Here is a 27028-nt window from a genome sequence, read left to right on the forward strand (position 1 = left end):
TAGAACATGCTGAAACCCTCGTCCCACAGGACCAGCTACACAGTCTTGAAGATTAGGGTTCAAAAGATACAAGTCCCCTGCTGGGACCACTGTGCTTCTTTGGGCTCTGGGATCTCTGAGATCAAGAAAAGGGGCTGGGGAAAAGCACTTCTGAACCCCTAAAGGATATAGAAGTGCATTTATGACTGAGAGAGAGTTGGGCATGGGACATGGTTCTCATAGTCCAGCTTGGCATCTGGTGTCCTTACTTTAGGAGGCCCAGTGAAACATGGGAAATCTAATTTTCTGCAAAGTGTGTGATTTTAATGTTGGCGTTAAGTGTAACATGCTCCAGGAAGAAGAGAAAGCCCCGATTCTGTGATGGAGACACAGGAGTAAGGGTCTGCTGTGGGGCCAAGTTGCATTTTGAGAATGTTGGCGAGTAAAGACCTGTGGAGACAGTTTAGTTGATAGAGTGCTTGCCCAGAATGCACAAGGCTGTGGGTTCTATCCCCAGCACTACATAAACTAGGTGTGGTGGTCCAGACCTATAATCTTAGCACTTAGGAGGTGAAAGGACAGGAAGTTCAAGGTTATCTTCAGATACATAACAAATAAAATATTTGAGAGTGGAGATATGGTTCAGTTGACACAAGGATCTAGGACACATGTCACAATAGCCTGTAATTCCAGTAGCAGGGCACCCAATATCTTCTTCTGTCCTCCAAGCCCCCCCCCCCCCCCCCCAAAGCTGGAGAGTAAGTTGAGCCTTGACATCCACTCTATAACACTCCAGTTCAACTGCATTGCAGGGGGCACTTCTCAAGCTGACTTAACTTTCATGGTTCCTTTCTTCGTACATGGAGTAAGTGGACAAGGGGGTGTACACAGGATGTCCTGAAAAATAGGACAAAGCTCAGAGGAACATGTAGATAAGACCTTTACTCCTCCTAAGCTGTATGGCTAAATTGGTGACCCCCACTGATCTCCTGGGGTCAAAGGTATGTGAAGTTAAGAGTCTGGGAACACCGAGGATGTGCAAACGCCAGAGAGAAACCCTGGAAAGAAAGCAGGGCTTTTTTTGGAGATTTCTTTTCTCTTGGATCTCTGAGGATGTATGGGTTTATGCATCTCAAAGTAGTATTGGATGTTGGGGGAAGCTGGGGTCATAGATGGAGGCACAGGGCAAGCTGGGGTGCAGAGAGCTTTGAGTCACATGACACAAATGTGTAAGCCAGAGGCTCTGACCTTCAGGTTCTGTGACTGCATCACCCCTAGATAGACTGAGGCACACAGGGACCCTATCAGGGTGGTTCCAGTAACAGCGGGTACTCTAGACAGGAGAGACTCCTTTGCTTGTCCACTGGTCGCCAGCAAAGCCCAGCTTTTCTCTCTACAGAATGGTGTTCCGATAGGGGCCTCAAGGAAAGGAGGGAGAGAGGTCCAGAGAGCGGGTTTTGGAGAAAACCATCCAGAAAGTCACACAAGAGACAAAAATGGTTTAGAACTTCCCCTATGTGGCAGCATTTGGCCTGTAGAACGAAGCTTGCAAACACTTCTTAAATTCCAACCATAGATTGTTCCAAGCTCAGGGACTTCCACCTCAACACCCTCCACCAGGACTCCTAAAAGCCAGTATCCAGTCACAAGAGCCTTTGGCTGGGGATAGACAGCAAGTACAGGTGGCCTTCGGAGACTCAGGCATCACCCGTCCTCCCCACCTGCTCCTCCCCAGCCACTTGCTGGAGCGAATCGTAGTAGTTGTTTCTCAAGGAGGGGCTGGGAGCACTCCGTGACACCACCTAGGTCTGATTCCCCCTAGGGAACAAAACCTACGCACGCGGGCTGGGCGGCTTCGGACCCGGCCCGGATGAACTGTTGCAACTTGGGCAGCCCGCAGCGCGGCGCAGTGGCAGAGGCGGGGGCGTGAAGCCGTGAGGCTCGGGTAGCCGGGATCCTCGCAGCTCCGGAGCCCAGGAGGCGAGCGGGATCCGCACAGGCACCCAGGGCAACCTGCGGGAGTGGCGGAGCCCCGCGCTCCCGCCCTAGCTCAGGGGGAGCGCAGCCGCAGCGGGGTTCAGGGCACCAGCCCCGTGCCACCGCCACCCGCGGTGGGGGGTGGGCTGGGGGCGGGGCAGCTGGGGTTGCCTTCCCGGGCGCGATCCCCGAGCGCAGCACCCGGCGCCGCCGAGCCACCTCCCCTGCCGCCCGCCAGCAAGTTTGGCGGCTTCGAGCCCAGAGAGCCGCGGCTTTCTGAAGCACTGGTTTCTTGCTGGCGTTGGTGCGCCCTGCTTGGCGGGGGGCCTCCGGAGCGATGCCGATGGATGTGATTTTAGTTTTGTGGTTCTGTGTGTGCACCGCCAGGACAGGTAAGCAAGGCTGGGCGTTAAGAGGGATATGGGGGAAGGTGGTGGTGATGATCTTGCTGCTCCCGGCTGCTTTAACCCGGGATTACTCTGGCTAGGAGAGACGCGGAACCTAGCTCTGACGGGCTAGAGAAGGGCAGCAGCATGCTTGGGTCACTGATCACCCAGCACAGCTCCGGGTAAAAGCGCTAGAAAAGATGCCCCCCGCGAGCGTCCTCTTCCCCGGGGACGCAGCTGCGGGAATTCAGTGTGCGGAGGTGCGGCCGAGTGGTCGCACCCTTATGTGGCTAGTCAGCAGCTTCCGGGTTCTGGGGAGTCAGAACCCGTTGCAGCGCGGCCAACGATCCCTACATCCTTGAACTTGCAGGGTGCGGTGGACAAGGGTGTCCCCCGAGCCGTGGGAGTTTCACCCGCAGAGGGAGCGCGTGCGGCAAGCAGGCGCGGCCAGGGCCGGGGGAGCCAGACACCGCACGGAAGACGGCTGCGAGGAAAGCGGGGACTTGCGAGCTCTTCCGTGGCTCCCACATGGTTCCCGGAGGGGAACTCCAGGAGTGTTCTCCTCTAGCAGTTCCCCGCCCAAACAACTGGGCGAACAATTATTAAGAGGGAAATTGGAGCAGTGGAGACAACCGAAGATTTTTCTTCAACCCCTAAACCACGTTTTTCCTGGTATCATCAAAGATTGGCGGGCGGGACCCCGGGTCGAGGAAATTGGCCTGATGGCCAAGTCCCTACCAGAACCTGCCTGCTGGAGGTGCCTTGTGAGGACTCTAAGGCACACTTCCCTTTCCTCTTTCACAGGGTTCCCTGACTCCAAGTCCCTGGGGTTCGAAAATGTAGCCTACCTCACCAAGCTTGTAGTAGTGGTGAGGAGGCAGGGGCGGGGTTAGGAGGGGTAGGAAGCAGACCAACAGGGCCCAGAAGGGAAGAGATAGTTCTTGGTAGCCAGACATCGGGCTCATTGCCCGAGGGATCGGAAAATCCCTAGGATGGATGCAAGACCATTCCCTGTCCCCGTGTCCCTTCACCACCTTCATTTTTCCCTTTAGAGGTTCAGTTTCCTTCCCAGGCTAGACAGCTGGTTTACCTTGAGAACCCACCCCCTCTTTAGTTGACTTTAAAACTTCCCTCCCCTTGCGCCCCAGGGTTCCCGCTTGGGCAGTTAGGGGTCTGGGAGCTTCTCGACAATCCTGCCTTACTTCCCAGGACCGAAGTGGACTAAGGCTTTCCTTTGCTCAATCCTAGAGAGACAGGGAAACATTTCTCTAGGGACAAAAGAACCTCAGTGTCTTTCTGGAACTCCCTCCGCAACCGATCAACCCAAGGCTAAATGGCGCTTACTACAGTTGCTTCTTGCAACTAGAACTAGCTCCAGGAAGCCGAGGACAGGGCCTACTAGTGCTGGGCTACCCTGGGAGGAGGAGAGTGTTGCTGGGGACGTCTTACAGAGGAAGGGAAGACAGGGAGAAGACAGATGGCGAAGAAGCAGCCTGACGGTCATTCCATATCATTCCATATTATGACCCAAATGCTTACATCCTTTGTTTTCATTACTCCTTTGAAAAGTTGCCAGAAACTGTGCTCATGAAGCCGCAGGCTGAGTTTCCACTATGCTTCAGATTCTGATGTGAGGTCCTCCCGGCTCCCTAAAACCCTAGCCCCCTTCACATACAACTTGAACAAACAGTGAGTGGCTTCTTAGGTGCTACACACACACACACACACACACACACACACACACACACGGGGGGGGGGGGGGGGCTAAGAGGTAGGTCTGTTTTTGATGACTGGAGAACTTACAGCTTTGTTGAGAACCTTGGCAGAAACCAGAAAGCATTTTCGTTACATCCTGTGATGTGGTAAAAGAGGTGGGCTGTGAGAGGCTGGTGTCAGGGGAGCGGAGAGAGATGGCTGATCACCTGTAAGGCTTTGCCCAGGCAACAAGTTGTGTGACTTGTGTCTTGAGGGCTTTGGAGGAATAAAGTGGAATGCAGGCACCCCTCCCCCCCCCAAAAAAAAAAAAACCAACACTGGACAAAGACAGAATGAATCTAAGATGTACCAGCTCCTCAACCTGTCTCCAAGCATGGTGTATAAGGCCAACTGTTGTGCTTCCTGGTAGCAATTACTTGATTGCCTGAGGCTGTGCATTTTTCATACACAAATTGTTGGAAGAATTAAGGAAATGGAAGAAATTATGCCTCGTAGGTTTGCAGTTTCTTGTAGCCAGAGGGAGCATTGTGGTGGGTTTCTGGAAGCAGCCTCTTTAGTTTTGCACTGGAAGCCCCATCCCCATCCCCACCCCCCACATCCATCTCTAGGTTGTGAAGGCACACTGCTGATTGCTGTATCAGGATCCAAACAGCTGCTTGGAGAGTTTGTTTGTCAAGTGAGACAATTGTTGTCTGGGACATTACCAGTCCTAGATGAAGTAAACATGTGGCCCACTTAGCTGCTCAGATATCACCAGCTTTTAATGGAAATGGATAGATGCTATCAGGCACATTTTAATTAAAGCAAGACTGCAGTGCAGAGGTAGCTTCACATGCAACCATCAAAAGTCAGGTGTTACAAGGAAGCTGCTCACATCACTCTGGGTCAGAGAACCTTTGGAGCACAGAGTGGGGGTGGGGGTGTGTGTTCTCCTATTCTGGGCTTTCCAGGCACATTGGAGTAGATGCATAGACAGAATAATACTGGTAAGAGCATCCTTCATCCACAAGTTTTCTCCTGTAGCTTGGAAATGCCAGTAGTATGATCTCTGAGCTCCATGCTCTGTGCTTAATTAAGCCTTCCTTGCTTTCCAGGTTTTTTTTGGGTGGGGGGGATGGAGGTTGTCACTCAGTGCCTCCTGCTGCAACCTGCTGGAAAGGAGAGATTTTTCTATTTGAAGCAGTTCCCAGGTAGTTCAGCATGAGCCTCCCCTGCCCCAACCCTATTAGGCACCTGCCAACTTGTAGAAGCATAAAGTCTACTCTTCAAGAACATCACTCTTCAAGGTATTAAGAAGAGATCAAGTGGCCATACACTCCTGTTATTAGAGGAGGTTGTGGAGTCTCTTTCCAGTGTCATTTTGTACTGCATGGACCAGAAAAGCAGCTGCTACCATGAGGCAGATTAGATCTGAGGTGAGCCACGCCAGGACTCTGTGCTTGGAGCCTCAAAGGCAAACTGAAAGGCTTTGGGCTGGATCTCTCCTTGGCCGGGGCTGAGGATCGGCCAGCAGTGGCATGGGCAACAGCAGGTATCTCAGCTCAAGTGAGTTCTGAATACCAGATCAGACCTCAAGTGCCTCTGTCATGTTCACTGCTGCTTTCCAGGCTCTGAAAATATCCTCTCCCCAGGAGCCTTTTATTCTGCTTAATTCTAATGCCCACTTTTAGCCATTTGTAGAGCTGTTATGTCAAAAGTAGGGAACTTTAATAGAGTTTCCTAGGAAATGGCAGGAGCTGGCTGCATGGCTAGGAGACAGAAGCTTGAGAATGAAACATGTCTGATGGAGCCAGCATTCACATGATGCAAGGTTCAGGAGGGGTCACGTCGATGGCTCCTTATTAATGGGTTTCCTGATTCCCTATGCCATGTGCAATGTGTTATTCTATCAGCATCGGGCATTGTCCTGAAAGGGACTAATTAAAGGGAGAGAACAAAACTGCATCTGGAAGCCTAATTGGTTTCTTTTTTTTTTCTGTTTGTATGGCGTGTCTTCATATGAAGAGCAAAACGGTCACAGTAGTGAGGGAGAGCCACCCGAACTTCTTTTTTGACTTCTGTGCATGTGAATGAAACCCCAGCTGAGGATCTACTGTATGTAGCCTGAGCCTGATTATGAGCTCACCTCCGAGACTTCAGGTGTCAGGGAGGTAACACTGTAGAAAATAGATGAGGAAACTGAGGTTCTCAAAAGCGGTACTTCTCAATGATGGAGGATTTGCGTTTCCACAATATGTTCTGGATGGAGAACACTGTGTTCTCATTTGGGGGTGGGGACTTGAGGACATTATTATGGTATTTTATCCACAGGGTGTATTATTGTATTGCACACCCCTTAGGCTGAGAGACTTGTGTATTTTTAAATTGAACATCTTAGTTGGTCTCCAGTTTCTGTACTGATTATCTGTTACACAGCAAGCTACCCCAAGTCGTGACTTAAAGTAACAGTTATTGTGTTCAGATGCATGTAGCTTGGTCTGGTGTTGTCCTATCTAGGCAGAGTCCAGTTGACCACCACTTCACATTCAGGTGAGTTGTCTGATCTCTGTATGCATTGTCTTCATGGACCAGGGGTCCATTCCCAGGACTATGATGTCATCATGACAAAGGAGTCCCACCATGTGAACACATTCAAGCCTCTGCTTTTGTAAGCAATGCCACTGATGCCCCAGTAGCCAAGACAGGGGACATAGCTGAGTTCAGAACATGGGAAGAGGGGGCCTTCATTCACTCCAGTAGAAAGAACTGTGAAGCCACACAATGTTGAGGGCCGCACTGCCCCACGCTTTGGGGCTAAGTGCTCTGGTCCGAGGGGATCAGACAACACGGTCTAGCAAGGGATGGAAGGGAAGAGATGTGAAGAATGGAGACAAGACAGAGGTTCTGATCAAGTCTCTAGTCTCCTTTATTGAAAGGAAATCCTGGGTATTTATACACTTCACCATGTACCTTGCCTCCGTGGACAAGCAGGGGAACACAGCTGAAGACACTTTACCACGTGCGCCTTGTAGCTGGGGGGTGCTAAACAACAAAACAAGATATGTGGGAAAAATAAGATGTTTATCAGAGTGTGCGCAGCTGTTGTAGGCTGTTGAAAACAAGTCTCTAGTCAGGGGTATATGGCCTGAGATGGATGCGAAGATGATAGCCACTTTCTGCTAGGAGTCGGCTCCCAACAACACAACACAGAGGGTGGAGGTGAGATGGGTAAAGATTTGAGGCCAATAGTTCAGGCAACCATTGTGCTGGCTAGCTATGTCAACTTGACATAATCTGTAGTCATTTGAAAAGGGGGACCTCAGTTGAGAAAATGCTTCCATAACATCAGGCTGTAAGCATATAAACCTGTAGGACATTTTCTTAATTAGTGATTTATGGGTGAGGGTCCATCACATTGTGGGTGAAGATAGCAGGCTGAGCAAGGCACAAGGAACAAGTCACAAGTCAGTAAGTAGCACCCCTCTATGGCCTTTGTATCAGTCTTGCCTCCAGTTTCCTGCTGTGAAAACTTTAGTGAAGTGTAAGCCAAATAAACCCTTTTCTCCTCAAATTAGTTTTGGTAATAGTGTTTCACCCCAGCAATAGTAATCCCAACTAGGATAGCCATAGTAACCTACTATTTTTGACTTACCTGCTCTTTGACTTTTCATGGTCTATCTTATTACTCTGAGGTCAAATCTACCACAGTGAGGACCATATACTCCCACATTATGTAAATAACCCCATTCTAAATTAAGAGCCTGTCAAATCCCAGGTACGGTTAAGAGAGATGCTTCTGTCGTCTCTTCATGTCTGGCTAAGAGCACATATACCAGCCATTTACCAAGTTTCTGGCCAGAGAAAGACCAGCTTTCAGGTCCTTTGAGATTACCTTTGATTTGATTTGTGCTGTATAGGATCAGAACAGTATAGATCAAATTGAAATATTAGTTCCTTTCCTGTCTGTTCAAGGTGGTCACAGAGCTGCTGGCAACTAAACTCACAAGTCCTGACAGCAGGCTCATGGGTCTGGGACTCAGGAAGACAGAAGGGTACCTTGCCCAGCTTTACTTTGCTCAGAGCAGACTCTGTGAATGGAGTTGGTATGTAGTGTGAGCAATAGCTCGCAGGCAGATGCTTCAAGATAGACCACATTTGAAATGTAAGTTAGAGCATACATAGCTATCCTTTCCTTGAGCACACACTTCACATTGCTCCAACGATCACCCATCAGAAACAGAATAATAGCCAAGGTCCTTGTCATTGGTCCTAAAGCCTTTTATAACTTGGCCCCTGCAATCTCTAGTTAGTACTGTCAACTGAGAAGGGAGTCAACTGCAAAGAGAGTCTTTAATTTTTTTTAAATTACATGTTTTCTTATTGTGTATGTGGGGTGAGGTTATAGGGAGGTGCTGGTCATGACACAAGTTTGGAAGTCAGAGGACAGCTTGGGGGAGTTGTTTCTCTCTTCTCACCAAGTGGGTGATGAGGATCAGACTCATGTGGTCAGGCTTGTTGGCATGTGCCTTCAGCTTCTGAGCCAGCTCACAGACCTTGGCGACAGAGACATACTGAATAATTTTCTTTATCAGGTTGCTCTGTGGGCCTTTCTGTAAAGGATGGTCATGATTGATAATTGATGTGGAGGACACAACCCATTCTGGGTAGCACTGTTCTCTGAGTAGGTGGTCCTGAGCTATTTAACAAAATCTATTTTCATGAGTCTGCCAGTTCACCAGCTAGTGAGCCAGGAAGCAGGTTACTCCACGGTTTCTGCCTTGACTTCTCTCAATGGTGAATTGTGTGAATACTGTTTTACCACATCAATGGAAAGGAATAGAAGACACATGCCTTTGAGCTCCCCCCAACACCTGCCACACCCATTCTGCTACAGGCCAGTTTACCCATCTCTTGTTTGTTTCTAGAATACTCCATGATGCTCCTAGCATGCATCCATGGTTATCTAAGTTCTTTTCCATCCTGATACTTTCTGGTTTTTATTGCCAAACTATCCTCTTAGTTTTTTTTTTTTTTTTTTTTTCCTCTCTCAGGAATGAAAACTTCAAGAGAATGTCCTTGGTGCCCAAACATGCATGGCACCTAGTATGTGCTGCATGGGACCCCACACCCATCACGCTGATAAATGAATTCAAACAGTGGACGTGAGAGCTATCTTTGGGTTACTGGGTAACTGGTTGCATTTCAAGGAGAAAAATTTCACGCTCAGCTCAGAAGATGTGTGTGTGTGTGTTAGTGTTAGACAGGGCCTGACAAAACCCAAGAAGGCAGTTAAGTGCACCATACCTTCCGTTTAACCTAGTAGAGTTCTGCCGTGGTGTGATCGGTTTCCACTCTGAAGCACCTCTTCCGACCAGCCTTCTGATATGGCTGCAGAGTAGGAAAAGGGGAAGGGAAGGGTGAATCTCCTTCCCCTAATTTATATAGGAGGACAGGTGAGGCTGTGGGGGCTTAGGAAGTCCTGATGAATATTCACTGAGACTCCATGAGACAAATTGGGTGCCTGCTCTCTGAATCCCTCCTGGGTGACTGCATTGCCATCAGGGGGAAGTTGACAGCTGTTGCTGATTAAAACATTTCCAACCGAGCAATCAGAACCCACTATTGAGATGCTAAGTGGCGCTAAGCAGAGTCTTCATGAATGGCTTCAAACAAAGTCCCACAGAGTGATCTGTAGCCTTATTAATACATGTAATTGGAAATCACTTTGCAGTTGTGAATGTGTCATTCCACAGAACACTCTTTGGGTAAGACACCCTTGGGGATCTATCGTTCCCAGACAGGGGATTCAGCCACATTTCTTCCCTAGTAAGAAAGGTCAGGGCATCTATTTTCTACTCATGAATCCTTTGGAAGGACATATGTACCTGTTAATCTGAGCCCCTGCCCCCTCCCTCCCCCCCTTCTCCAGTAGGGGCAGCAGGCCTCTCACTGCTTCCTTTCAACATATTGCAGGTAGTGGTTTCTGGGTGATGGGGGTCACTGCATGATTTGCTGTTATGTTTGTGTCTGAGGCAGGTAGAGTAGCACTACAGTCCCACACCCACCATCCCCATCCTCACACCCTGAAAGTCTAGAGATCCAAAATTTCTTTGTAATTCACCAGACAGCAAAACTGTCCTAAGTTGAATTCATTTGGTGACAAAATGTGACTTGAAGGGATATTGGGTTATTTAAATCATTGTTTAAATTAGGAGAAAACAGCACATTTTTTTTCCCCACCAGAAACACCCTAGAATTTGATTATAGGCCACTGACCCAGCCTTTGCAGAGTGTTACATAAAACATACCATGTAGGCCATATTTCCTTTTCAACCTGTGGTATATCCTGAATTCTGAAGCTTATTTGGCCCCAGAGAGTTTTGGTGTGGGATTAGCCATCTATAATGGAGTGGGTCGGGGTATGGTACACAGAAACCGAGCTCTGAGAGGGGTTAGAGGGTAGAGTTGCTTCCCTGTTTTTCCCAGGGCAACTGGCTAGCACTCCTAACTGCCTTGGCTGAATCTTGCGCTCTCCCCCATCTGTGATCTGCTCTATATGTACTGCTGCCTGCTAAACCAACATAAATCCATTTTTCTCCAGTGTTGGGCTTTGGGATGGACCCCGACCTTCAGATGGACATCATCACAGAACTTGACCTTGTGAACACCACCCTGGGAGTCACTCAGGTGGCTGGACTACACAATGCCAGTAAAGCGTTTCTATTTCAAGGTAAAACATATCTCCTTTTTTTTTTTTTTTTTTTTTTTTTTGTGGGGGGGGGGTGTAGGAGAGGAGGAGTCCGCCTGGGGGTGTGCTTACCCTCCTGGTTTGGGGATCACCTTTGCTGCTTTTCTTGTGTTGTTATCCTGATGTGTGTGATAAGCAGGGGGTGTTCTGAGATCGGGCAGAGGCATGTGGGGTGTGGTGGGAAGATACTTGCTTTGACAGTGAAATGTTCACCCAAAGACTTTGGTGGGGACCCGTAGTGGAATTAAGCTGCAGATCTTTTGAAAGCTGCTGCTCAGCCATGCCGGGCTTACAGATCATTTATCTCAGGATTGTTTCTATCTTCCATGTACCTATGTCTCTGTCTTATCTGTGGGAAGAACGTGCCCATGGCTACATTCTCTTTGGGCACAGCTTCCTCTGCTCTGCCAACTATACACCTGACTACACACCATCTAACAAGCCTTTCTAAAGCCAAGATAGAACAGTGCCCCAGTGCTCTGGAGCCCCACTGATTGGAATTGCTTTCCAGCTTTGCAGCTATGGCCTGTGGGACCTAGCTTCTCTGTGCCTTGGTATCCTCATCTAAATGACAGATCTCTGCAGCATCTCCCTAATGGGGCCTCTGTAACGATGCCTGATGTATATAAGTTCTTGTTTAGTGAACACTGGCATTGTTTTAGAATTCTTCTGTGTACTGTATGGAGTGCCAAGAGTAAAGAAGATACATGCAGCCCCCGCCCTAAGATATAATGCAGAAATCAGCAAATTCCACAAATAGTTGTTGAATCAAAGTGGCCTGACTTATCCATAAAGGGGACACATAGACTGCCAGTCAAGGGTAATGCAGACAGGTCTGACTCAGTTTGAGTGAGAGACAGTGGTCACCAGAGAAAGGCCATCTGGAAAGCATGGCAGGTCAGCAGGGACTTGAAATCTGAAAGGAAAGCCTGGGGTTGGAAGGGGTGGAAGTCTGGCCACTATGGACATTATATGTAGAAATAAATAGAAGCCAGCAGATAGAGGTGCAGAATAGCTGGAGGGTGGTGAGTGTTGGAAGGAGTAGGCACTGCCTGTTCATCAGGCAGGGGCGATTATTTTCCAGGCAGCATGGGTTTGAGTACTCTGCTGGCTTATGCAGTTTCCGTTCTGGTAGGTGGGAGGCTGTGTGCTTGTCAGATGTTGTGCTTTAATGTTACAGCACTGGGACCATCACAGATGTTAACGCAGGGGAGGCGCGTGGCTTGGTATCTCCCTGTGAAAATGCCTGACAAGGTTCTTCCAGCTCACCCTTCTTTGAAGACAAGTACACTGGTTAGATTTTCATTGCTCTGACTGAATACCTGATCCAAACAACTTGAGGCAGGAAAAATTTATTCTGGCTCACAGTTTTAGAAGGTTTGTCTATCATAGCAGGGGAGGGAGGGAGGGAAGGAGGGAGGGAAGGAGGGAGGGACAGCTCACATCATGGCAGCCTGGAAGCAGAGAGTGAGCCAGGAAGGAGTGGAGATTAATATACCCCAAGGGTGTACCTAGTGACTTCTTTCTCTAGCTAGACTCCACTTCTTAAAGCTAGAGCTTCCCCAAATTACACCAGCAGATGGGGAGCATGACTTTAAAACAAGAGGCTGTAGGGAACATATCATATTCAACACAAATATCAACAGGGTTAATTTACAATGGTGGAACTGATATTATTGGATGTGATTAAAGATATTCACTGTGTGGATAGCTAACAATTGTTAGCGATACAGAACAAATCGCATAATGACTTGTAGCAAAACTATAGGTATACGGATTCCGCTTAATTACTTAGACATTTGGTGAACTATTTAAGCTGGTGTGGCTAAAAGGACAAAGGCTGGGTCACCAGATTGCTTTCCTTTTTGCCTTGTGGAAAGCAAGAATCCCTGCCATTCTCTGCTAAGAAAACTTGGGTGTTCTGTGGACTTCATGAGGGCAGCGTTCCTGCTTATCTAGATAGTTCTTGATCTTTAGAGCCAGCTATTGTGAATAGTGTGTAGTAAGTGATTAACGAGCCTTTTCAGTTGGATTAACGTTCCTCTGCCTAGTACACCTTAGAGGAGGCTTTTGCTTGCTCTCCTGGTCATTCGTTCCATCGCAGAGACCCTGAGCAGGGCTTCTTCTCTGGGACCTGTTTGTTCTCTGTGTTGGCATTTACCTCTAGGATGTCTTCCAGGTGGGGATTTTCAGCATCCTTGGTGGGAAGAGAAACATTTTCCTATATCCTAAGCTCTTGTGATTGGTTATACCTTGCCTACCTGGATAGCCCAGGATGCCTTTTTATCTCCAGCCAATGTCTTATTATATCTGCAAAGGCTCCTTTATCTCTTAAGGTGGCATATTCATAGGTTCTGTCGACTGACTCCTGGACTGCTTTGGGAAACCATTATTTTGCAAATTGTATCCACTACTTCCCAAAGATTCATGTCTGTCCTACATGCAAAATACAACCATCTCACTACTATCCTTCAACAGTCTTAATGCTTGAAGCATCAGTGCACAGTCCCAAATCTCTAATCATGTCTGTTGAAGAATCCTAAACCTCACTCTTAGTTTAAATCATGTGTGACGAGACACACTTGGGACAGAATTTTTCTCCATCTGTGGGTCCATGGAACTGGGGGAAAAAAAGGAATCTATTTCCAAAAGATAAGGGAGTCATAAATGGAATATCAGTTACAAACACTCCTGCTTAAAGGGGGAAGGAGAGAAAAGAAGAAAGGGGCTGCCATCCACCACAGTAATCTGGGAACCCAGCAGTACCAACTCCATGGAGCCTCAAAGCTTGGAGACAACCTCTGTCCCCTATCCTTGTCACACCCCTCTGGGACACCTTTCCTTTTGCATGAAGGAGAACATGTACTTGCAGCTGAATGAGTTGTCAGCCTGTGCCCTGTCAGTAGAGTTTGGGGGTCTTGTGAGCTCTGATTCATTTTGTTCTCTTACTTTCTTTCTAGTTCAAGCTGGTGATGTTTCTGGCAGTATAAAATTCTCAGAAATATTTTAAAATTTATTTTTTAAATTATCTCTAACTTTATCATCTGTGTGTGTTTGTGTGTGTGTGCATAGAGTATATGGGGGTTGGGGATTTAGCTCAGTGGTAGAGTGCTTGCATGGTAAGCAGAAGACTGTGGGTTTGGTCCTCAGCTTTGGAAGAAAAGAGATAAAATAGTCCTCAGAGTGAGTATGTTCATCTGTAAATGCATGTGGAGGCCAGAGGTCAATGTTAAGTGTCTTTCCCATGACTCTCCACCTTATCTATCTATCTATCTATCTATCTATCTATCTATCTATTTATTTATTTATTTATTTATTTTGAGACAGTCTCTTCCTGAGCCCAGAGCTCACCGATTGGTTATACTGGTTGACCAATGAACTTCAGAGATCCACCCATCCTTTCCCTGCCGCTCTTAGGTTTGGTGGTTCCGGACCTGCACTGCTCACCACTGTAAACCGTGGTGCTGGGGAATCAGAACTCAGCTCCTCATGTTTGAGTGGCAGACGCTTTACTGACTGAGCCATCTCCCTATTGTAGATTTTGAAACAAGGTTTCACTATGTAACTGAGGCAGGCCTGGGACTTGAAATCCTCCTGGCTCAGTCCTCTGTGTGCTGGGATCACAGAGATGTACTACCACACACAGCTTTGGGAATATTTAAAAGCTGTATTTTGTTTTTGATTGATATATAGCAGGTCTACATAATCATAGGGTGCAGAGCCAGATTTCAGTGCCCGTGGCCAGAGTGTGAGGATCAGGTAATGTTTGGTTCATGGCTATCACCTGTCATTTCTTGCTATTCTGTTTTGGAAACATCCAAAATCTTTTCTACCAGTTATTTTGAAGTATTTAATTAATCATATCTATTATCCACAGCTATCTTTCTTGCTGAAGAACATTAGAAGTCACTGCACCCAGCCAACTGCTTTCCTTAGGCCCTTTGCACGCCCCGTCTCTCTTCCCTAGGCTCTGGGAGGCACTATCGTATTCTATTCTGTAGGATCAATTTCTTCGTTTTCACATATAATGCTGAGCTTACTGTGTTGGTCTTTTTGGTACTGAACAAACGTTCCTTTCCTTAATGTGTATTCTTCCCACGTTTGTTAAGAATCAGCTGTAGGAACCTGGCTTTGTTTCTGAGTGTTTTATTCTGTGTCAGAGGTCCAGGTGTCTGTTTTTATGCCAAATGTCATGTCGTTTTAGTTAATATGGATTCTTAATATGTCTAACAATCTCAAGATTCTTGATGGTCTCTTGTCTATGAGAGACAGAAGGCTCTTCTATACATTTTTCTACCTCCATTTCCATCACCCAGATGGCCAGGGTGACCCTGTCACACTTGATCTCCTCCAAGAGATCCCTGGGTGGGTGATGAATTTCTCTGGTCTTTTAATCCTTTCAGGACACCACTTGAAAACTGTTCTCTTACTCTTGGCCTCCCCTCCAGAATGGGCTTCCACAGGAGTCAGTCTCATTTTGTTCGCTTTTGTGATGGAGGTGGGCTGAGAGTCCCCCAAACCATCAGCCCCTCCTTCCTTCTTGCTTAGCAGTTTTTTTGCCTCAACCTCCTTCTTGCTTCTGGCATTTTCCACAAGCAGCAGGAAGTCAGGCCCCCTCTGCAATCCCTTCAACTGCCCATCCACAGCCTCTCAGCCATAGTCACTGTTGGCAGGTGTCTTTTCCACCTCTGCAATCCCTTCAGCTAATCATCCATGTTCACTGTTGACAAGTATCTTTTCCAGGTCACCGCAGGGCCAAACTCAGCCTCCTTACTGTTGCTATCTGAAGATTTCCCTTGTTTGCTTGTCGGCAAGGTGCTCCTCATTTCCTTCTGAGTCTCTAGGAGCAGTGGCCTTTGAGCATTTGCAGCTGTACATATTTAACGACAATTAAATATTCTCAGGCAGTGCAGGCTCTCTACTGTGTTCTCCACTTTCTTCTCAGAAGTTCTATTTACAGTCTGTGGGAGGCATTTTCCACCACAACCTTCAGACTTATTTTTATTTTTCATTTTTTGCTATTTTTGTTACCCAAGTCAAAGCCTTTCCCCAATTCTTGGGTATTGGTTATAGCAGTACCCCAAAGTCAGACACACACAGAAGCTGTGTTATTTATTTACTGTTGCTATAAAACATGACCACAAATTTAGTTACATCAAAATGTAATTATTTTAGAATTCTGGACATTGTAGTGAGCTCTCAGGAACTGATGTTGGGGTACTAAAAAGCAGAGTTCTTCATGCATAACTGAGCTTTCCCCACATTCCATAGCTACCGTCCTCCTGGACTCAATACAGTGCTCCAGCCTGTGTGTCCGCTGTCACACTGCCTCCTACCTCTGCCTCTCTCATCATACTGTCTTCTTGGGTCCCCCTCTCCCCTCTGTCAGAACTTTTGCGATTGCACTGGGCTCACTCAAACGAATCAAACATAACAGTGGCCTCATTTCAAGACCCAGAAAGTAATCATGTTCAAAGTTTCTTCTGCCAAGTAAGATGACTTATTTACTTGATGATTAAAGTGTGGACATTTTTTGGGAGGGATGTTATTCTGACTACCCATTGCTGGGTAGAAATGTGAACACTACTGTGTTCTGAGTAGTTCAGTTAAATCTCCCTCTGTGGTGGAGAACTGTCCAGGAGAATGTGCAATGGATACACCTCATGTCTTAGGGGAGCCATGTTGAACAAGTAGAAAGAAGCCAGTGAAATTACAAAGATATTTCATTGTGAAATATTCTCATTTCAACATGTGGTTGACATGGAAAGTTACTGCTAAGATGGTTTACCTTTTGTTAACAAAATCTTCAAAATTCTTCAAAAACTTTAAAAACAAATTCTTCAAAATCTCCAAAAGCAAAATTTTACCTTTGGAGTTTTCACCTATGCCAATCAATATATATATATTAGAATTTATAATATTTAAAGCCAAAACCAGAGTTAATAACTTATTCCATTCACATATTAGATTAGAACTTAATCAATTCTGTTGAGGTATGATTGACATGATAAACTGTGTGTATTAAAACAGTATGATATGGTGATTCTGACATATGAATACACATGTGGAACCATCCCATAATAATTAAGAATATAGTTGTCACTGCAAACCATCACCCATTTTTCCCCATCTCTGTCTCCCAAAACTGCGGTTCTGCTATCATTATAGATTAATTTACACTCTCTAGAACTTTCTACAAATAGAATTTTATGGTATGTAGATTTCTGGTCTGAATTTCTCTCACTGATTATAGATATTTTGAGTTTTAGTTTTAAGGTGCTTTCCTTAGAATACATGTATAGCTGGGGCTTGCCATTTTATTATGTGTTGGTTAGTTTTATGTCAACTTGACACAAGTTAGAGTCATTTGGGAAGAGGGACTCCTAGCATTATTTATTGATTACTTATCTGTAAAAATCTATTTTTATTCTATGTGTATGAACGTTGTCCACATACATGTCTGTGCACCACATGCATGTAGTGCCTACGGAGACTAGAAGTGAACACTGGACTCTCTGGAGTTACAGGTAATTTGTGAGGCATCATATGGATGCTAGAAAATGAACCTGGGCTCTCTGGAAGAGCAACCAGTGCTCATGGTTCCTGAGCTACCTCTCCAGCCCACCTTTTTATTTTTTAAAATCAACAGACAACCTAAATCTTTTCATTATATTGTTTAGTTTATATTTAGTGTGACTGTTAATGTAGTTGTTTAAACTTGTCTTTTTCTGTTTTATTTTTCTACCTGCCACTCTCCTCTCTTCCCTCCCCCTACTTCCTTAGTCTCCCCTTCTCTCCCCTCCCTTCCCCCTTTTGGGAAGAGGGACTTCCCCCTTGCCTTCTTTCCCTCCTTTCTTTCTCATATTCCATCTTCTGTTCTTCCTCCTCTCCATTTTCTGTCTTATGGATTAAGTGGATAGCTTTTTTTTTTTTTAAAATGATTCCATTTTATGTTCTTTATTGGTCTCTTAATACAACCTTCTGTTTTGTGACTTTAGTGGTTGCTCCAGGGCACACAAAATCTGTCTTTATACTACCATTACTTTCTAATGACACACTGTCACATTTATGTGTAAGATCATTTCAGTAGTCCACTTCTGTCTTCCTGACCTTTGAACTGCCATTGCAACATATTTTTATTTTTATTTGTATGGCAGCCTGCATTGTTACCATTGTTTTTATTGGCAGTGCTTGGAGTAGGAGCCAGGGCCTCACACATGCTGGACAAGTACTCTTCAACCAAGTGCTCGGACCTATTTTTACTCTGTGTGTGTGTGTGTGTATGTGCATGTGTGTGTGTATGTGTGTGTGTATGTATGTGTGTTCATGTGTGTATGTGTATGTTTGTGAGTATGTGTGTTTGTGTGTATGTGTGAATGTGTGTGTGTATGTGTGTATATGTGGTATGTGTGTGTGGTGTGTATGGACGTCTTGCCTGTATGTATGTGACCATGAGCATGTTTTGTGTCCCTGGAGGCTAGAAGAGGACACTAGAATTTAGAATTTGAGTTACAAATGGTCACAAGCTGCCATGTGGGTGCTGGAAACTGAACTTAGTCCTCTGGAGAATTAGCCAGGGCTTATAATCAATGCACCATCTTTCCAGACCCCATTCTTACTATTTTTATTTAACTAGCTAATTATTTAAATCAATTCAAGTAAAAAAAAAAACCCTATCTTTTGTTTATTCTTGTCTATTTGGTTACTGTTTTGTGTATTTTGTATCCCTTGTGTAAATTTGTGTTTCTTTAAACATTTTTTAGATCGTAGGTCTCCTGGTGCTGAGTTCCTCTGGATTTTATATATTTGCAACAGTCTTTATGTTTCCTTCAATGTTGAAATACGTTGTTGCTGAGCACAAACCTCCGGGTTGACAGTTTATTTCCTCTCATTCGTATTCATGCTGTTCCTAGCTCAAGATCTGCTGTGTCACTGTGCTTTTCTTAGAGATAATGTACCTATCTTCCATGTGCTTCCTAAGGCTTTCTCTTTACTACTGATTTTTAAGTATTTTATTTATGATGAATAGCACTGTACTTGTTACCATATTTCTTCTGCATAGGATAGATTTGAGTTTCATTAAATCTAAAAAAATTGGCCATTTAGCCTTCAGATATCTTTACTGTCTTTTTGTTTTTGTTTCAATCACCCCCTCCCATACTCATCCCTATTGCCTACCCATCCAACTTGGCATCCTCTTTTTTTTCTTGACCCCTCCAAGCCCAGCTTGTGCTAATCATATATTCTTGGCTGTGTGTCCATCCACTGGAGTATGGTCAATGTATGGAGGGTCAAACCCTTAAAGAAGATTGACCCCATCCTATCAGTTTAGAGGTGGGGCTTCATGCCCACTCCACTTCCCATGCTGGGGTTGTGTGTATTCTCATCCTGTATGTGCAGGTCCAGCGAGCACCTGAGCCATGCCTGTCTCTGTTTCCCCTTCCCATGAGTAGGGAAATGTAGCAGCACACATTTCCATGTCAGTCTTTAGCTTGGTTGCTGGTGGTCCAAACTAAGATGTCCATGCTTGCACAGCGAACACTGTGCTTGCTGACTTATCTTTATAGCTCCTGGGTCAGTTTTTGCTGACTGATTTTTTTTTTTTTTTTTTTTTTTTTTTTTTTTTGTAGCCTGTGCCTTACATGCCTAAACCACTTTTCATTGAGTGTTAGCCATTGTGAAGTTTTCCTAAATGTTCTTTGAGTTGTGTTCTAGAATATAGTTAAATTATTGGGAAACAGTTAAGCTTTTAGATTCTACTTTTGAGGCTGCACAGAATGTCCCAGAGGAGTGTTCATTTGATGTTGAACTATTATTTCCCATCACTGAGGTGAAACTTCTGACATACTCCACCCAAGGAATGGTAGCTCTCTCTGGGCTGCTGGAAACACACACTCTTCTTGTGCGTTGGCTGCTGTAGTCTTGGCTACTCTGCTCTATCTCTGGGCAATATTTTCACATGTATGAATCCATTAGTACCCAGCTGGCTGCAGACTTTAAGGAAGACCTTTGCTTTTTCTTTGTGAAAGGCAGTAGTCTCTCATATCTTATCTGACAAACCTAGATTCTCGGTCTCCCCAGATTCTGAGCCTCCTGTTCTCAACTCTGACAGTGCTAGGCTTTGCCTAAGTTCCTTTTCCAAGGCAGCAGTCTGGATGCTTTCTCAGTCATCAGCTCATCTCTCCTGTATCACAAGGTTTGTGCCACCTTTCATCAAATGGCATCTAGTGTCACAAAACCTCCCTTTCACCAATGCTAGAGTTCCAGTGAATTAAAGTGATAAAGTATTAAAATCCACTTTTTGGCTGCACCATCCCTATTTTATCTGTTGTGTGTGACTAGAGGTTACCTAACTAGACAGAGCAGGTCCAGGGAGCCTCCACAGGCTTTCCCATTTCAGCTCCATCCAGCTAATGCACTAGACTGTAAGATCTTATCACTCAAGGTCAGTGCTCCATGTTAATTAGAAAGCCATCTACATTTTCTACCTAAGTCTCTCCATGTACACATTGATAATACAGCAGTGAAAATAGTTTCTGTGAAGTCCAGTTGTAGTGAGGTGGAAGTAAATCAAAGTGTACCAACTTCTGGGACTGAACACGGTATACTATGAGTTATTGTTACTATATCCTTATGTCTTAAGGTGGTAGGTCTAGCTGTGTTGTGTGCTTGCATGAATGCAGTTGTGTATATGTGTATGTGTGTACTTGTATGTATGTGTTTGTGTATGGTGTGTGTATAAGTGTGAATGTGTGTGCATGTGTGCATGTGTTTGGATGTGTGTATATGTGTGTGCAGATGTGTATGTATGTGTGCATGTATGTGTGTGCCTGTGTGTTTAGGAGAACAAGATTGTGAAGGGATAGAGGATGAGTTAGCCCTTCATGTTTTTTCTTAAATTAATTAATTTGTTTACATCCCAAATGTTGCTCCCCCTCTAAGTCCTTCCCTTATTCAGTCCCTTTTCCTCACTCCCTTCCCCTTCTTCTCTGAGAGGGTAGGGCCCATTCTGGGTATCCCCTAATCCCAACACATCAAGTCTCTGCTAGATTAGGTGCATCCTTTCCCACTGAGGCTAGACAGGGCAGCCATGGAGATGAATGCTGAGCTACCTGCCTGCTACATATGTGCCCAGGGGAGGGAGGGTCTTGTTCCAGCCTGTGTATGTTCTTTGGTTGGTGGATCAAATTCTGAGAGCTCCCAGGGGTCCAGGTTTGTTGACTGCATTGGTTTTCCTGTGGTGTTCCTATTTACGTCTAGTTTTCAATCCATTCCCCAACTCTTCCATAAGAGTTCCCAACCTCTGTCCAATGTTTGACTGTGGGTATCTGCTTCTGTTTAGGTCAACTGCTGGATAGAGCCTCTCAGAGGACAATTATGCTAGGCTCCTGTCTACAAGCACAACAGAGTATCATTAATAGTGTCAGGGATTGGTGTTTGCCCATGGAATGGGTTTCGAGTTGGGCCAGTTATTGGTTGGCCTTTCCTTCTGTCTCTGCTCCATTCATGCATTTCTTTAAGAAAGGACAAATACTGGGTTGAAAGTTTTGTGGGTGGGTTGGTGTCCCTATCCTTCCACTGGGGAGACCTGCCTGGGTACAGGAGATTGCCTCTTTAGGTTCCCTGTTCCTACTGTTAGGCATCTCGGCCAAGGTCACCCACATTGACTCCTGGGAACCTCTTTTATCCCAGGTCTCTGGGACTTCCTAAAGATTCTCCTCTCCCTTCCACCCCAGGTAACTGCAGATTTTCATTAATTCTCCTGGCCAACCTGGCCTCTCTCCTGTTTCTCTCTGCACCTGATCTTGCATCCATGCCCTGCAACCCCCCACTCAAATTCTTTCCCTCTTCTGTCTCCTATGACTATTTTGTTTCCCCTTCTAAGTGTGATTCAACCATCCTTGCTTGAGCCTCCCTTCTTATTTAACTTCATTGGGTATGTGGAGTGTATCATGGGTATTCTGTACATTATGGCTAATATCCATTTATCATGGAATAAATATCATGTCTGTCCTTTTGAGTATTGGTTACCTCATTCAGGATATTTTCTAGCTCCATCCATTTGCTTGCAAAATTCATGATGTCCTTGTTTTTAACAGCAGAATAGTATTCCACGGTGTAGATATAACACATTTTCTTTATCCACTCTTCAGCTGAGGTATATCTGGGTTGTGTCCAGTTTCTGGCTATTATAAATAAAACTGCTATGAACATAGTGGAACATGTGTCCTTGTTATATGTTGGAGCATCTTTTGGGTATATGACCAGAAGTGGTATAGCTGGATCTTCAGGTAGAACTATTTCCAGTTTTCTAAGGAACTGCTTGATTGATTTTGAGAGTGTACCAGCTTGCAATCCCACCAACAATGGAGGAATGTTTCTCTTTCTCCACATCCTTTCCAGCATGTGCTGTCCCTTAAGTTTTTGACCTTAGACAATCTGACTAGTATAAGGTAGAATTTCAATGTTGTTTTGATTTGCGTTTCCTTGATGGCTAAGGATATTGAATATTTCTTTAAGTGCTTCTCAGCCATTCGATATTCATTTGTTGAAAATTCTGTTTAGTTCTGTGGCCCATTTTTTAAATTGGATTATTTTGTTTGTTGGAGTTTAACTTCTTAAGTTCTTTATGTATTTTGGATATTAGCCCTCTGTTGGATGTAGGGCTAGTGAAAATATTTTTACCAGTCTGTAAGCTGGTGTTTGATCCAATTGACAGTTTGCTTTGCCATACAGAAATTTTCAGTTTCAAGAGGTCCCATTTATCAATTGTTGGTCTTAGAGCCTGAGCCATTGGTGCTCTGTTCAGAAAGTTGTCTCCTGCACTAATGCATTCAAGGCTTTTTCCCACTTTCTCCTTTATTAGGTTTCATGTATCCAGTTTTATATTGAGGTTCTTGATCCACTTAGACTTGAGTTTTGTGTAAGTTGATAAATATGGATCTATTTGTATTCTTCTACGTGCAGACACCCAGTTAGACCAGCACCATTTGTTGAAGAATGCTTTCTTCTTTCCATTGTATAATTTTGGCTTCTTTTTTGAAAATCAAGTGTCCACAGATATGTTGATTTATTTCTGGGTCTTCGATTCTATTTCATTGATGGACCTTCCTATTTCTGTACTAATACAATGCAGTTTTTTAAAAATCATAATTTCTCTATAGAACAATTTGAGGTCTGGGATGGTAATTCTTCCAGAGGTTCTTTTATTGTTCAGGATTGGTTTTGGCTATCCTGGGTTTTTGTTTCTCCATATGAAGTTGAGAGTTTTTTCAATCTCTGTAATAAAATTGTGTTAGTATTTTGATGGGAATTGCATTAAATCTGTAGATTGCTTTTGGCAAGATGACTATTTACTATGTAAATCCTACCAATCCACGAACATGGGAGATCTTTCCATCTTCTGATATCTTCTTCAATTTCTTTCTTCAGGGACTTGAAGCTCTTGTATAGATCTTTTACTTGCTTGATTAGAGTTACACCTAGATATTTTATATTGTTTGTGGCGATTGTGAAAGGTGTTGTTTCCCTAATTTTTTTCTCTGCCCATTTATCATTTGTATAAAGGAGGGCTACTGATTTCTTTGAGTTCATTTTATATCTGGCCACTTTGCTGACAGTGTTTATCAGCTGTAAGAGGTCTCCGGTAGAATTTTGGAGATCACTTATGTTATCACTATCATATCCTCCTCAGATAGTGGTACCTTGACTTCTTTCTTTCCAATTTGTATTCTCTTGATCTCCTTTTGTTGTCTTATTGTTCTAGTTAGAATTTCAAGAACAACATTGAAGAAATAGGGGGAAATAGGCAGCCTTGTCTCGTCCCTGATTTTAATGGAATTACTTTAAGTTTGTCTCCATTTAATTTGATGTTGGCTACTGTCTTGCTATATATTGTTTTTATTATGTTTAGGTATGCTCCTTGAATCCCTGATTGCTCCAAGACTTTTAACAAGAAGAGGTGTTGGATTTTGTCAAAGGCTTTTCAGCATCTAATGAAACCACCATGTGATTTTTGTCTTTCAGTTTGTTTATATAGTAGATTACATTGATGGATTTTCATATATTGAACTATTCCTGCATCCCTGGGATAAAGTCTACTTGATTGTGGTAAATGATGTTTTTGACATGTTCTTGGATTTGGTTTGCAAGAATTTTACTGAGTATTTTTGCATCAATATTCATAAGTAAAATTGGTTTGACGTTCTTTTTCTTTGTTGAGTCTTTGTGATTTAGGTATCAGGGTAGCTGTGGGGTCATAGAATGCATTAGGCAATGCTTCTTCTGTTGCTATTTTGTGGAATAGTTTGAGGAGTATTGGTGTTAGCTCTTTGAATGTCAGGTAGAATTCTACACTAAAACCATCTGGTGCTGGGCTTTTTTTTTTTTTTTTTTTTTTTTTTTGGTTGGGAGACTGCTTCTATTTCCTTAGAGGTTATGGGATTGTTTAAATAGTAATCTTGATCTATGTGCTATCTGTCTAGAAAACCATCTATTTATTCCATATTTTCCAGTTTTGTGGAGTATAGCCTTTTGATTTTTTTTTTTTTTTTTTTTGGATTTCCTCAGTTTCTGTTGTTATGTGTACCCTTTCATTTCTGATTTTATTAATTTGGATACTGTTCTGTTTCTTTTCTTTAGTTTAGCTAAGGGCTTGCACATTTTGTTTATTTTCTCAATGAACAAGCTCTTGGTTTTGTTGATTATTCCTATTGTTCTCTTTGTTTCTAATTGGTTGATTTCAGTCCCGAGTTTAGCTATTTACTGCCCTCTATTCCTCTTTTGTGTGTTTGCTTCTTTTTGTTCTAGAGCTTTCTTTTTTTTCTTATTTTATTTTATTTTATTTACATTTAAGATGCCATCCACTTTCCCCATTTCCCCTCCCTAGAAAACCCCTTTCCCATGCCCCCCCTTTCCTTTTTGCTTTTATACAATTTTTTAAAGATGTTAATCAAAGGATTTATAAGTTTGGTAATGCTCAATCGGAAGCATAACCCAATACCCAACCTAGATATAAAAACTATCTTTGACTGGCGGAGACATGTGAACATCTGCCTCCATGCCCCCTCTCTCTTTCTCTCTCTCATCACCTAGCTTCTCCTCTTCTTCATCTTCTCTCCTTACTCCATCTCTTCCTCTCAATATTCCTTCCCACTTAGCTCCTCCTACATATCACTCTTCCTGTTAAAGTAAAACTTTTCTCTCAAAATACAGTTAGAGCATACTTATTCCTTGTACAAGTGAGGTACAAGATAGTCCTAATACCCAGTCCATCATTTTGTTGACTAACCAGAACCTCTGTCATCTCTTCTAACTAAAACACTTACTTTTGATCCTGGCTTTTTTTTTTTTTTTTGGCTTTAGAATGAATGTCAGCTGAAAACTATCTACTCAGATCTTTTCTCTCAAAGTAAATAGCCAGGATTGGCTATGAGACTATGGGTCTTCAACCCCGTCAGAAATCTGGAATGACTGAGTTAACTGAAGTTATGGGAAGCACTAAATGTAGCTTCTAAAACTTAGCCAATTTATAGAGACCGCTGAACACCTGAGAAGCCCCTATACTACCTAATGTTCAAGCATCAAATCTTCAGCTTTCTGGCCCAGAGTCATCTGACAGACCTTAGTGATGCAGGATTATTAAGGGCTGATTACTCTGTCTAGGCAGATATAATCAGTCGACTATTCTGCATGTGTGTCCTCTTCTGGACAGTAATTTGTCTGTAGATGGAAAGAGGCAATTCTTGCCTAGTGGCTGTCACCACACAACTGGCATAACTCCAAGGATGCTCAATTTCTTCTTAGAATCCACAATAGGAAGCTGTCAGGAGCACACAGGTCTCTAATCAGAATGGACATTAATATATAAATATTTGTAGCATCAGTTCTATGGACTTCTGACGTTTTGAAAACCAACTATCCATGTAAGGCCACCTGGACTGTTGTCTGTACACTCCTCTCAGCTATTTCTAAATAAAATATGGGAAACCTAACAATAAACTCAAAGCCATAAATTTGCTCTAGTCCCTTAACTCATAGGTTAACTGTCCCAAATCAGTTAAAAAGGTTAAGGAAGGACTGGGTCTAGGCCTTGTATTCCTAAATGTGTTGTACAGGCACATTGCCCATGAGAGTATCAATATTCATCTCACTTTTATATTAATAAGGAGCTCATACCAATGAAAATCTTAAATTTGAAATCAAAGTAAATTTTGTACCATTTAAGAAATTATAACTTCATCTTGATAATAATTATACAGATTTCTACCAATAGGTTATGGCTATGCAATAAGTCCTAGCTAATCCTCCCTGTTCCAATAAAACCACTACTTTTCCCTAGAAAGACAGACCATTATTAACCACATTAGTCCCCAAGCCCAGGGAATAGGGGCGCTGACTCTTCTTTAACTTTTTCAAGCTGATTACGGGCGTTGAGATATTAGAAGAGGGGTGGGGGGAAGAGTAAGTTGATAAGCCTCTGATGCTGTGTCTTCAGTGAATCCAGATGGAATTCCAGGACATCGGAGGTTTGGGCAGGTCTGCTCAGTATGCTTGATGAGTAGATACACTAAGGCTGTGTATTCTGCAATATACAATTCTCAGAACAAGTTTTAGTATCAAGAAAAAAAAATTCCCACCCCCAGGGGGCTGACATTTTTTTTAAAGATGTTGGTTCTAACAACTTTTCTTTTTTCCCCCCCTTTTTAAAATTGGTTGTAATATTTACATTTCAGATTTTACCCCCTAACCCCACTTTCTCTCACCACCCAGAAACCTCCCATCCCATCCCCCTCTCCTCATGTTTCTATGAGTTAGTGACCGCACCTACCCCCCCACTATCCCCTCCCCACCCTCACATTCCCCCCCACTCTGTGTTTATTTTTTTATGGGATCAAGAAACTCCTCTTCCACCTATGCCCGACAAGGCCATCCTCCCCTACATATACCTCTGGAGTCTTGGGTCCCTCCCTATGTGTTCCCTGGCTGGTGGTTTAGACCCTGGGGGGCTCTGGTTTTTGGTATTGTTGCTTTCCTCCTGGGGTCACTAACCCTTTCTGCTCCTTCAGTCCTCTTTCTAAGTTCACTATTGGGAAACCCCTGATCATATCAGTGGTTAACTGTGAGCATCGTCCTCTGAGTGTGTTAGTCTTTGGCAGACCTCTAAGGAGACAGCTATATCATGTTCCTCAGATTATGCACTTCCAGCCATCCACAACAGTGTTTAGCTTAGGTGGCTGTACAT

The 27028-nt window shown here is 44.1% G+C and overlaps 1 protein-coding gene across 2 annotated transcripts in view; it reads left to right on the forward strand.

Annotated features, from left to right (window-relative positions):
- Positions 1 to 2206: 2206 nt before the first annotated feature.
- Positions 2207 to 27028, forward strand: part of Nell1 (neural EGFL like 1) — an 823979-nt gene continuing 799157 nt past the window's right edge. For both annotated transcript variants that reach the window (XM_034515089.2, XM_076934998.1), the window contains exons 1-2: positions 2207 to 2348; positions 10639 to 10767. In XM_034515089.2, coding sequence (XP_034370980.1) covers positions 2294 to 2348; positions 10639 to 10767 — 184 coding nt within the window. In that variant the 5' untranslated portion in view covers positions 2207 to 2293. The remainder of the gene's footprint in view (positions 2349 to 10638; positions 10768 to 27028) is intronic.

This window comes from Arvicanthis niloticus, chromosome 1 (genome assembly GCF_011762505.2).
Source record: "Arvicanthis niloticus isolate mArvNil1 chromosome 1, mArvNil1.pat.X, whole genome shotgun sequence".
NCBI classification, from domain to species: domain Eukaryota; kingdom Metazoa; phylum Chordata; class Mammalia; order Rodentia; family Muridae; genus Arvicanthis; species Arvicanthis niloticus.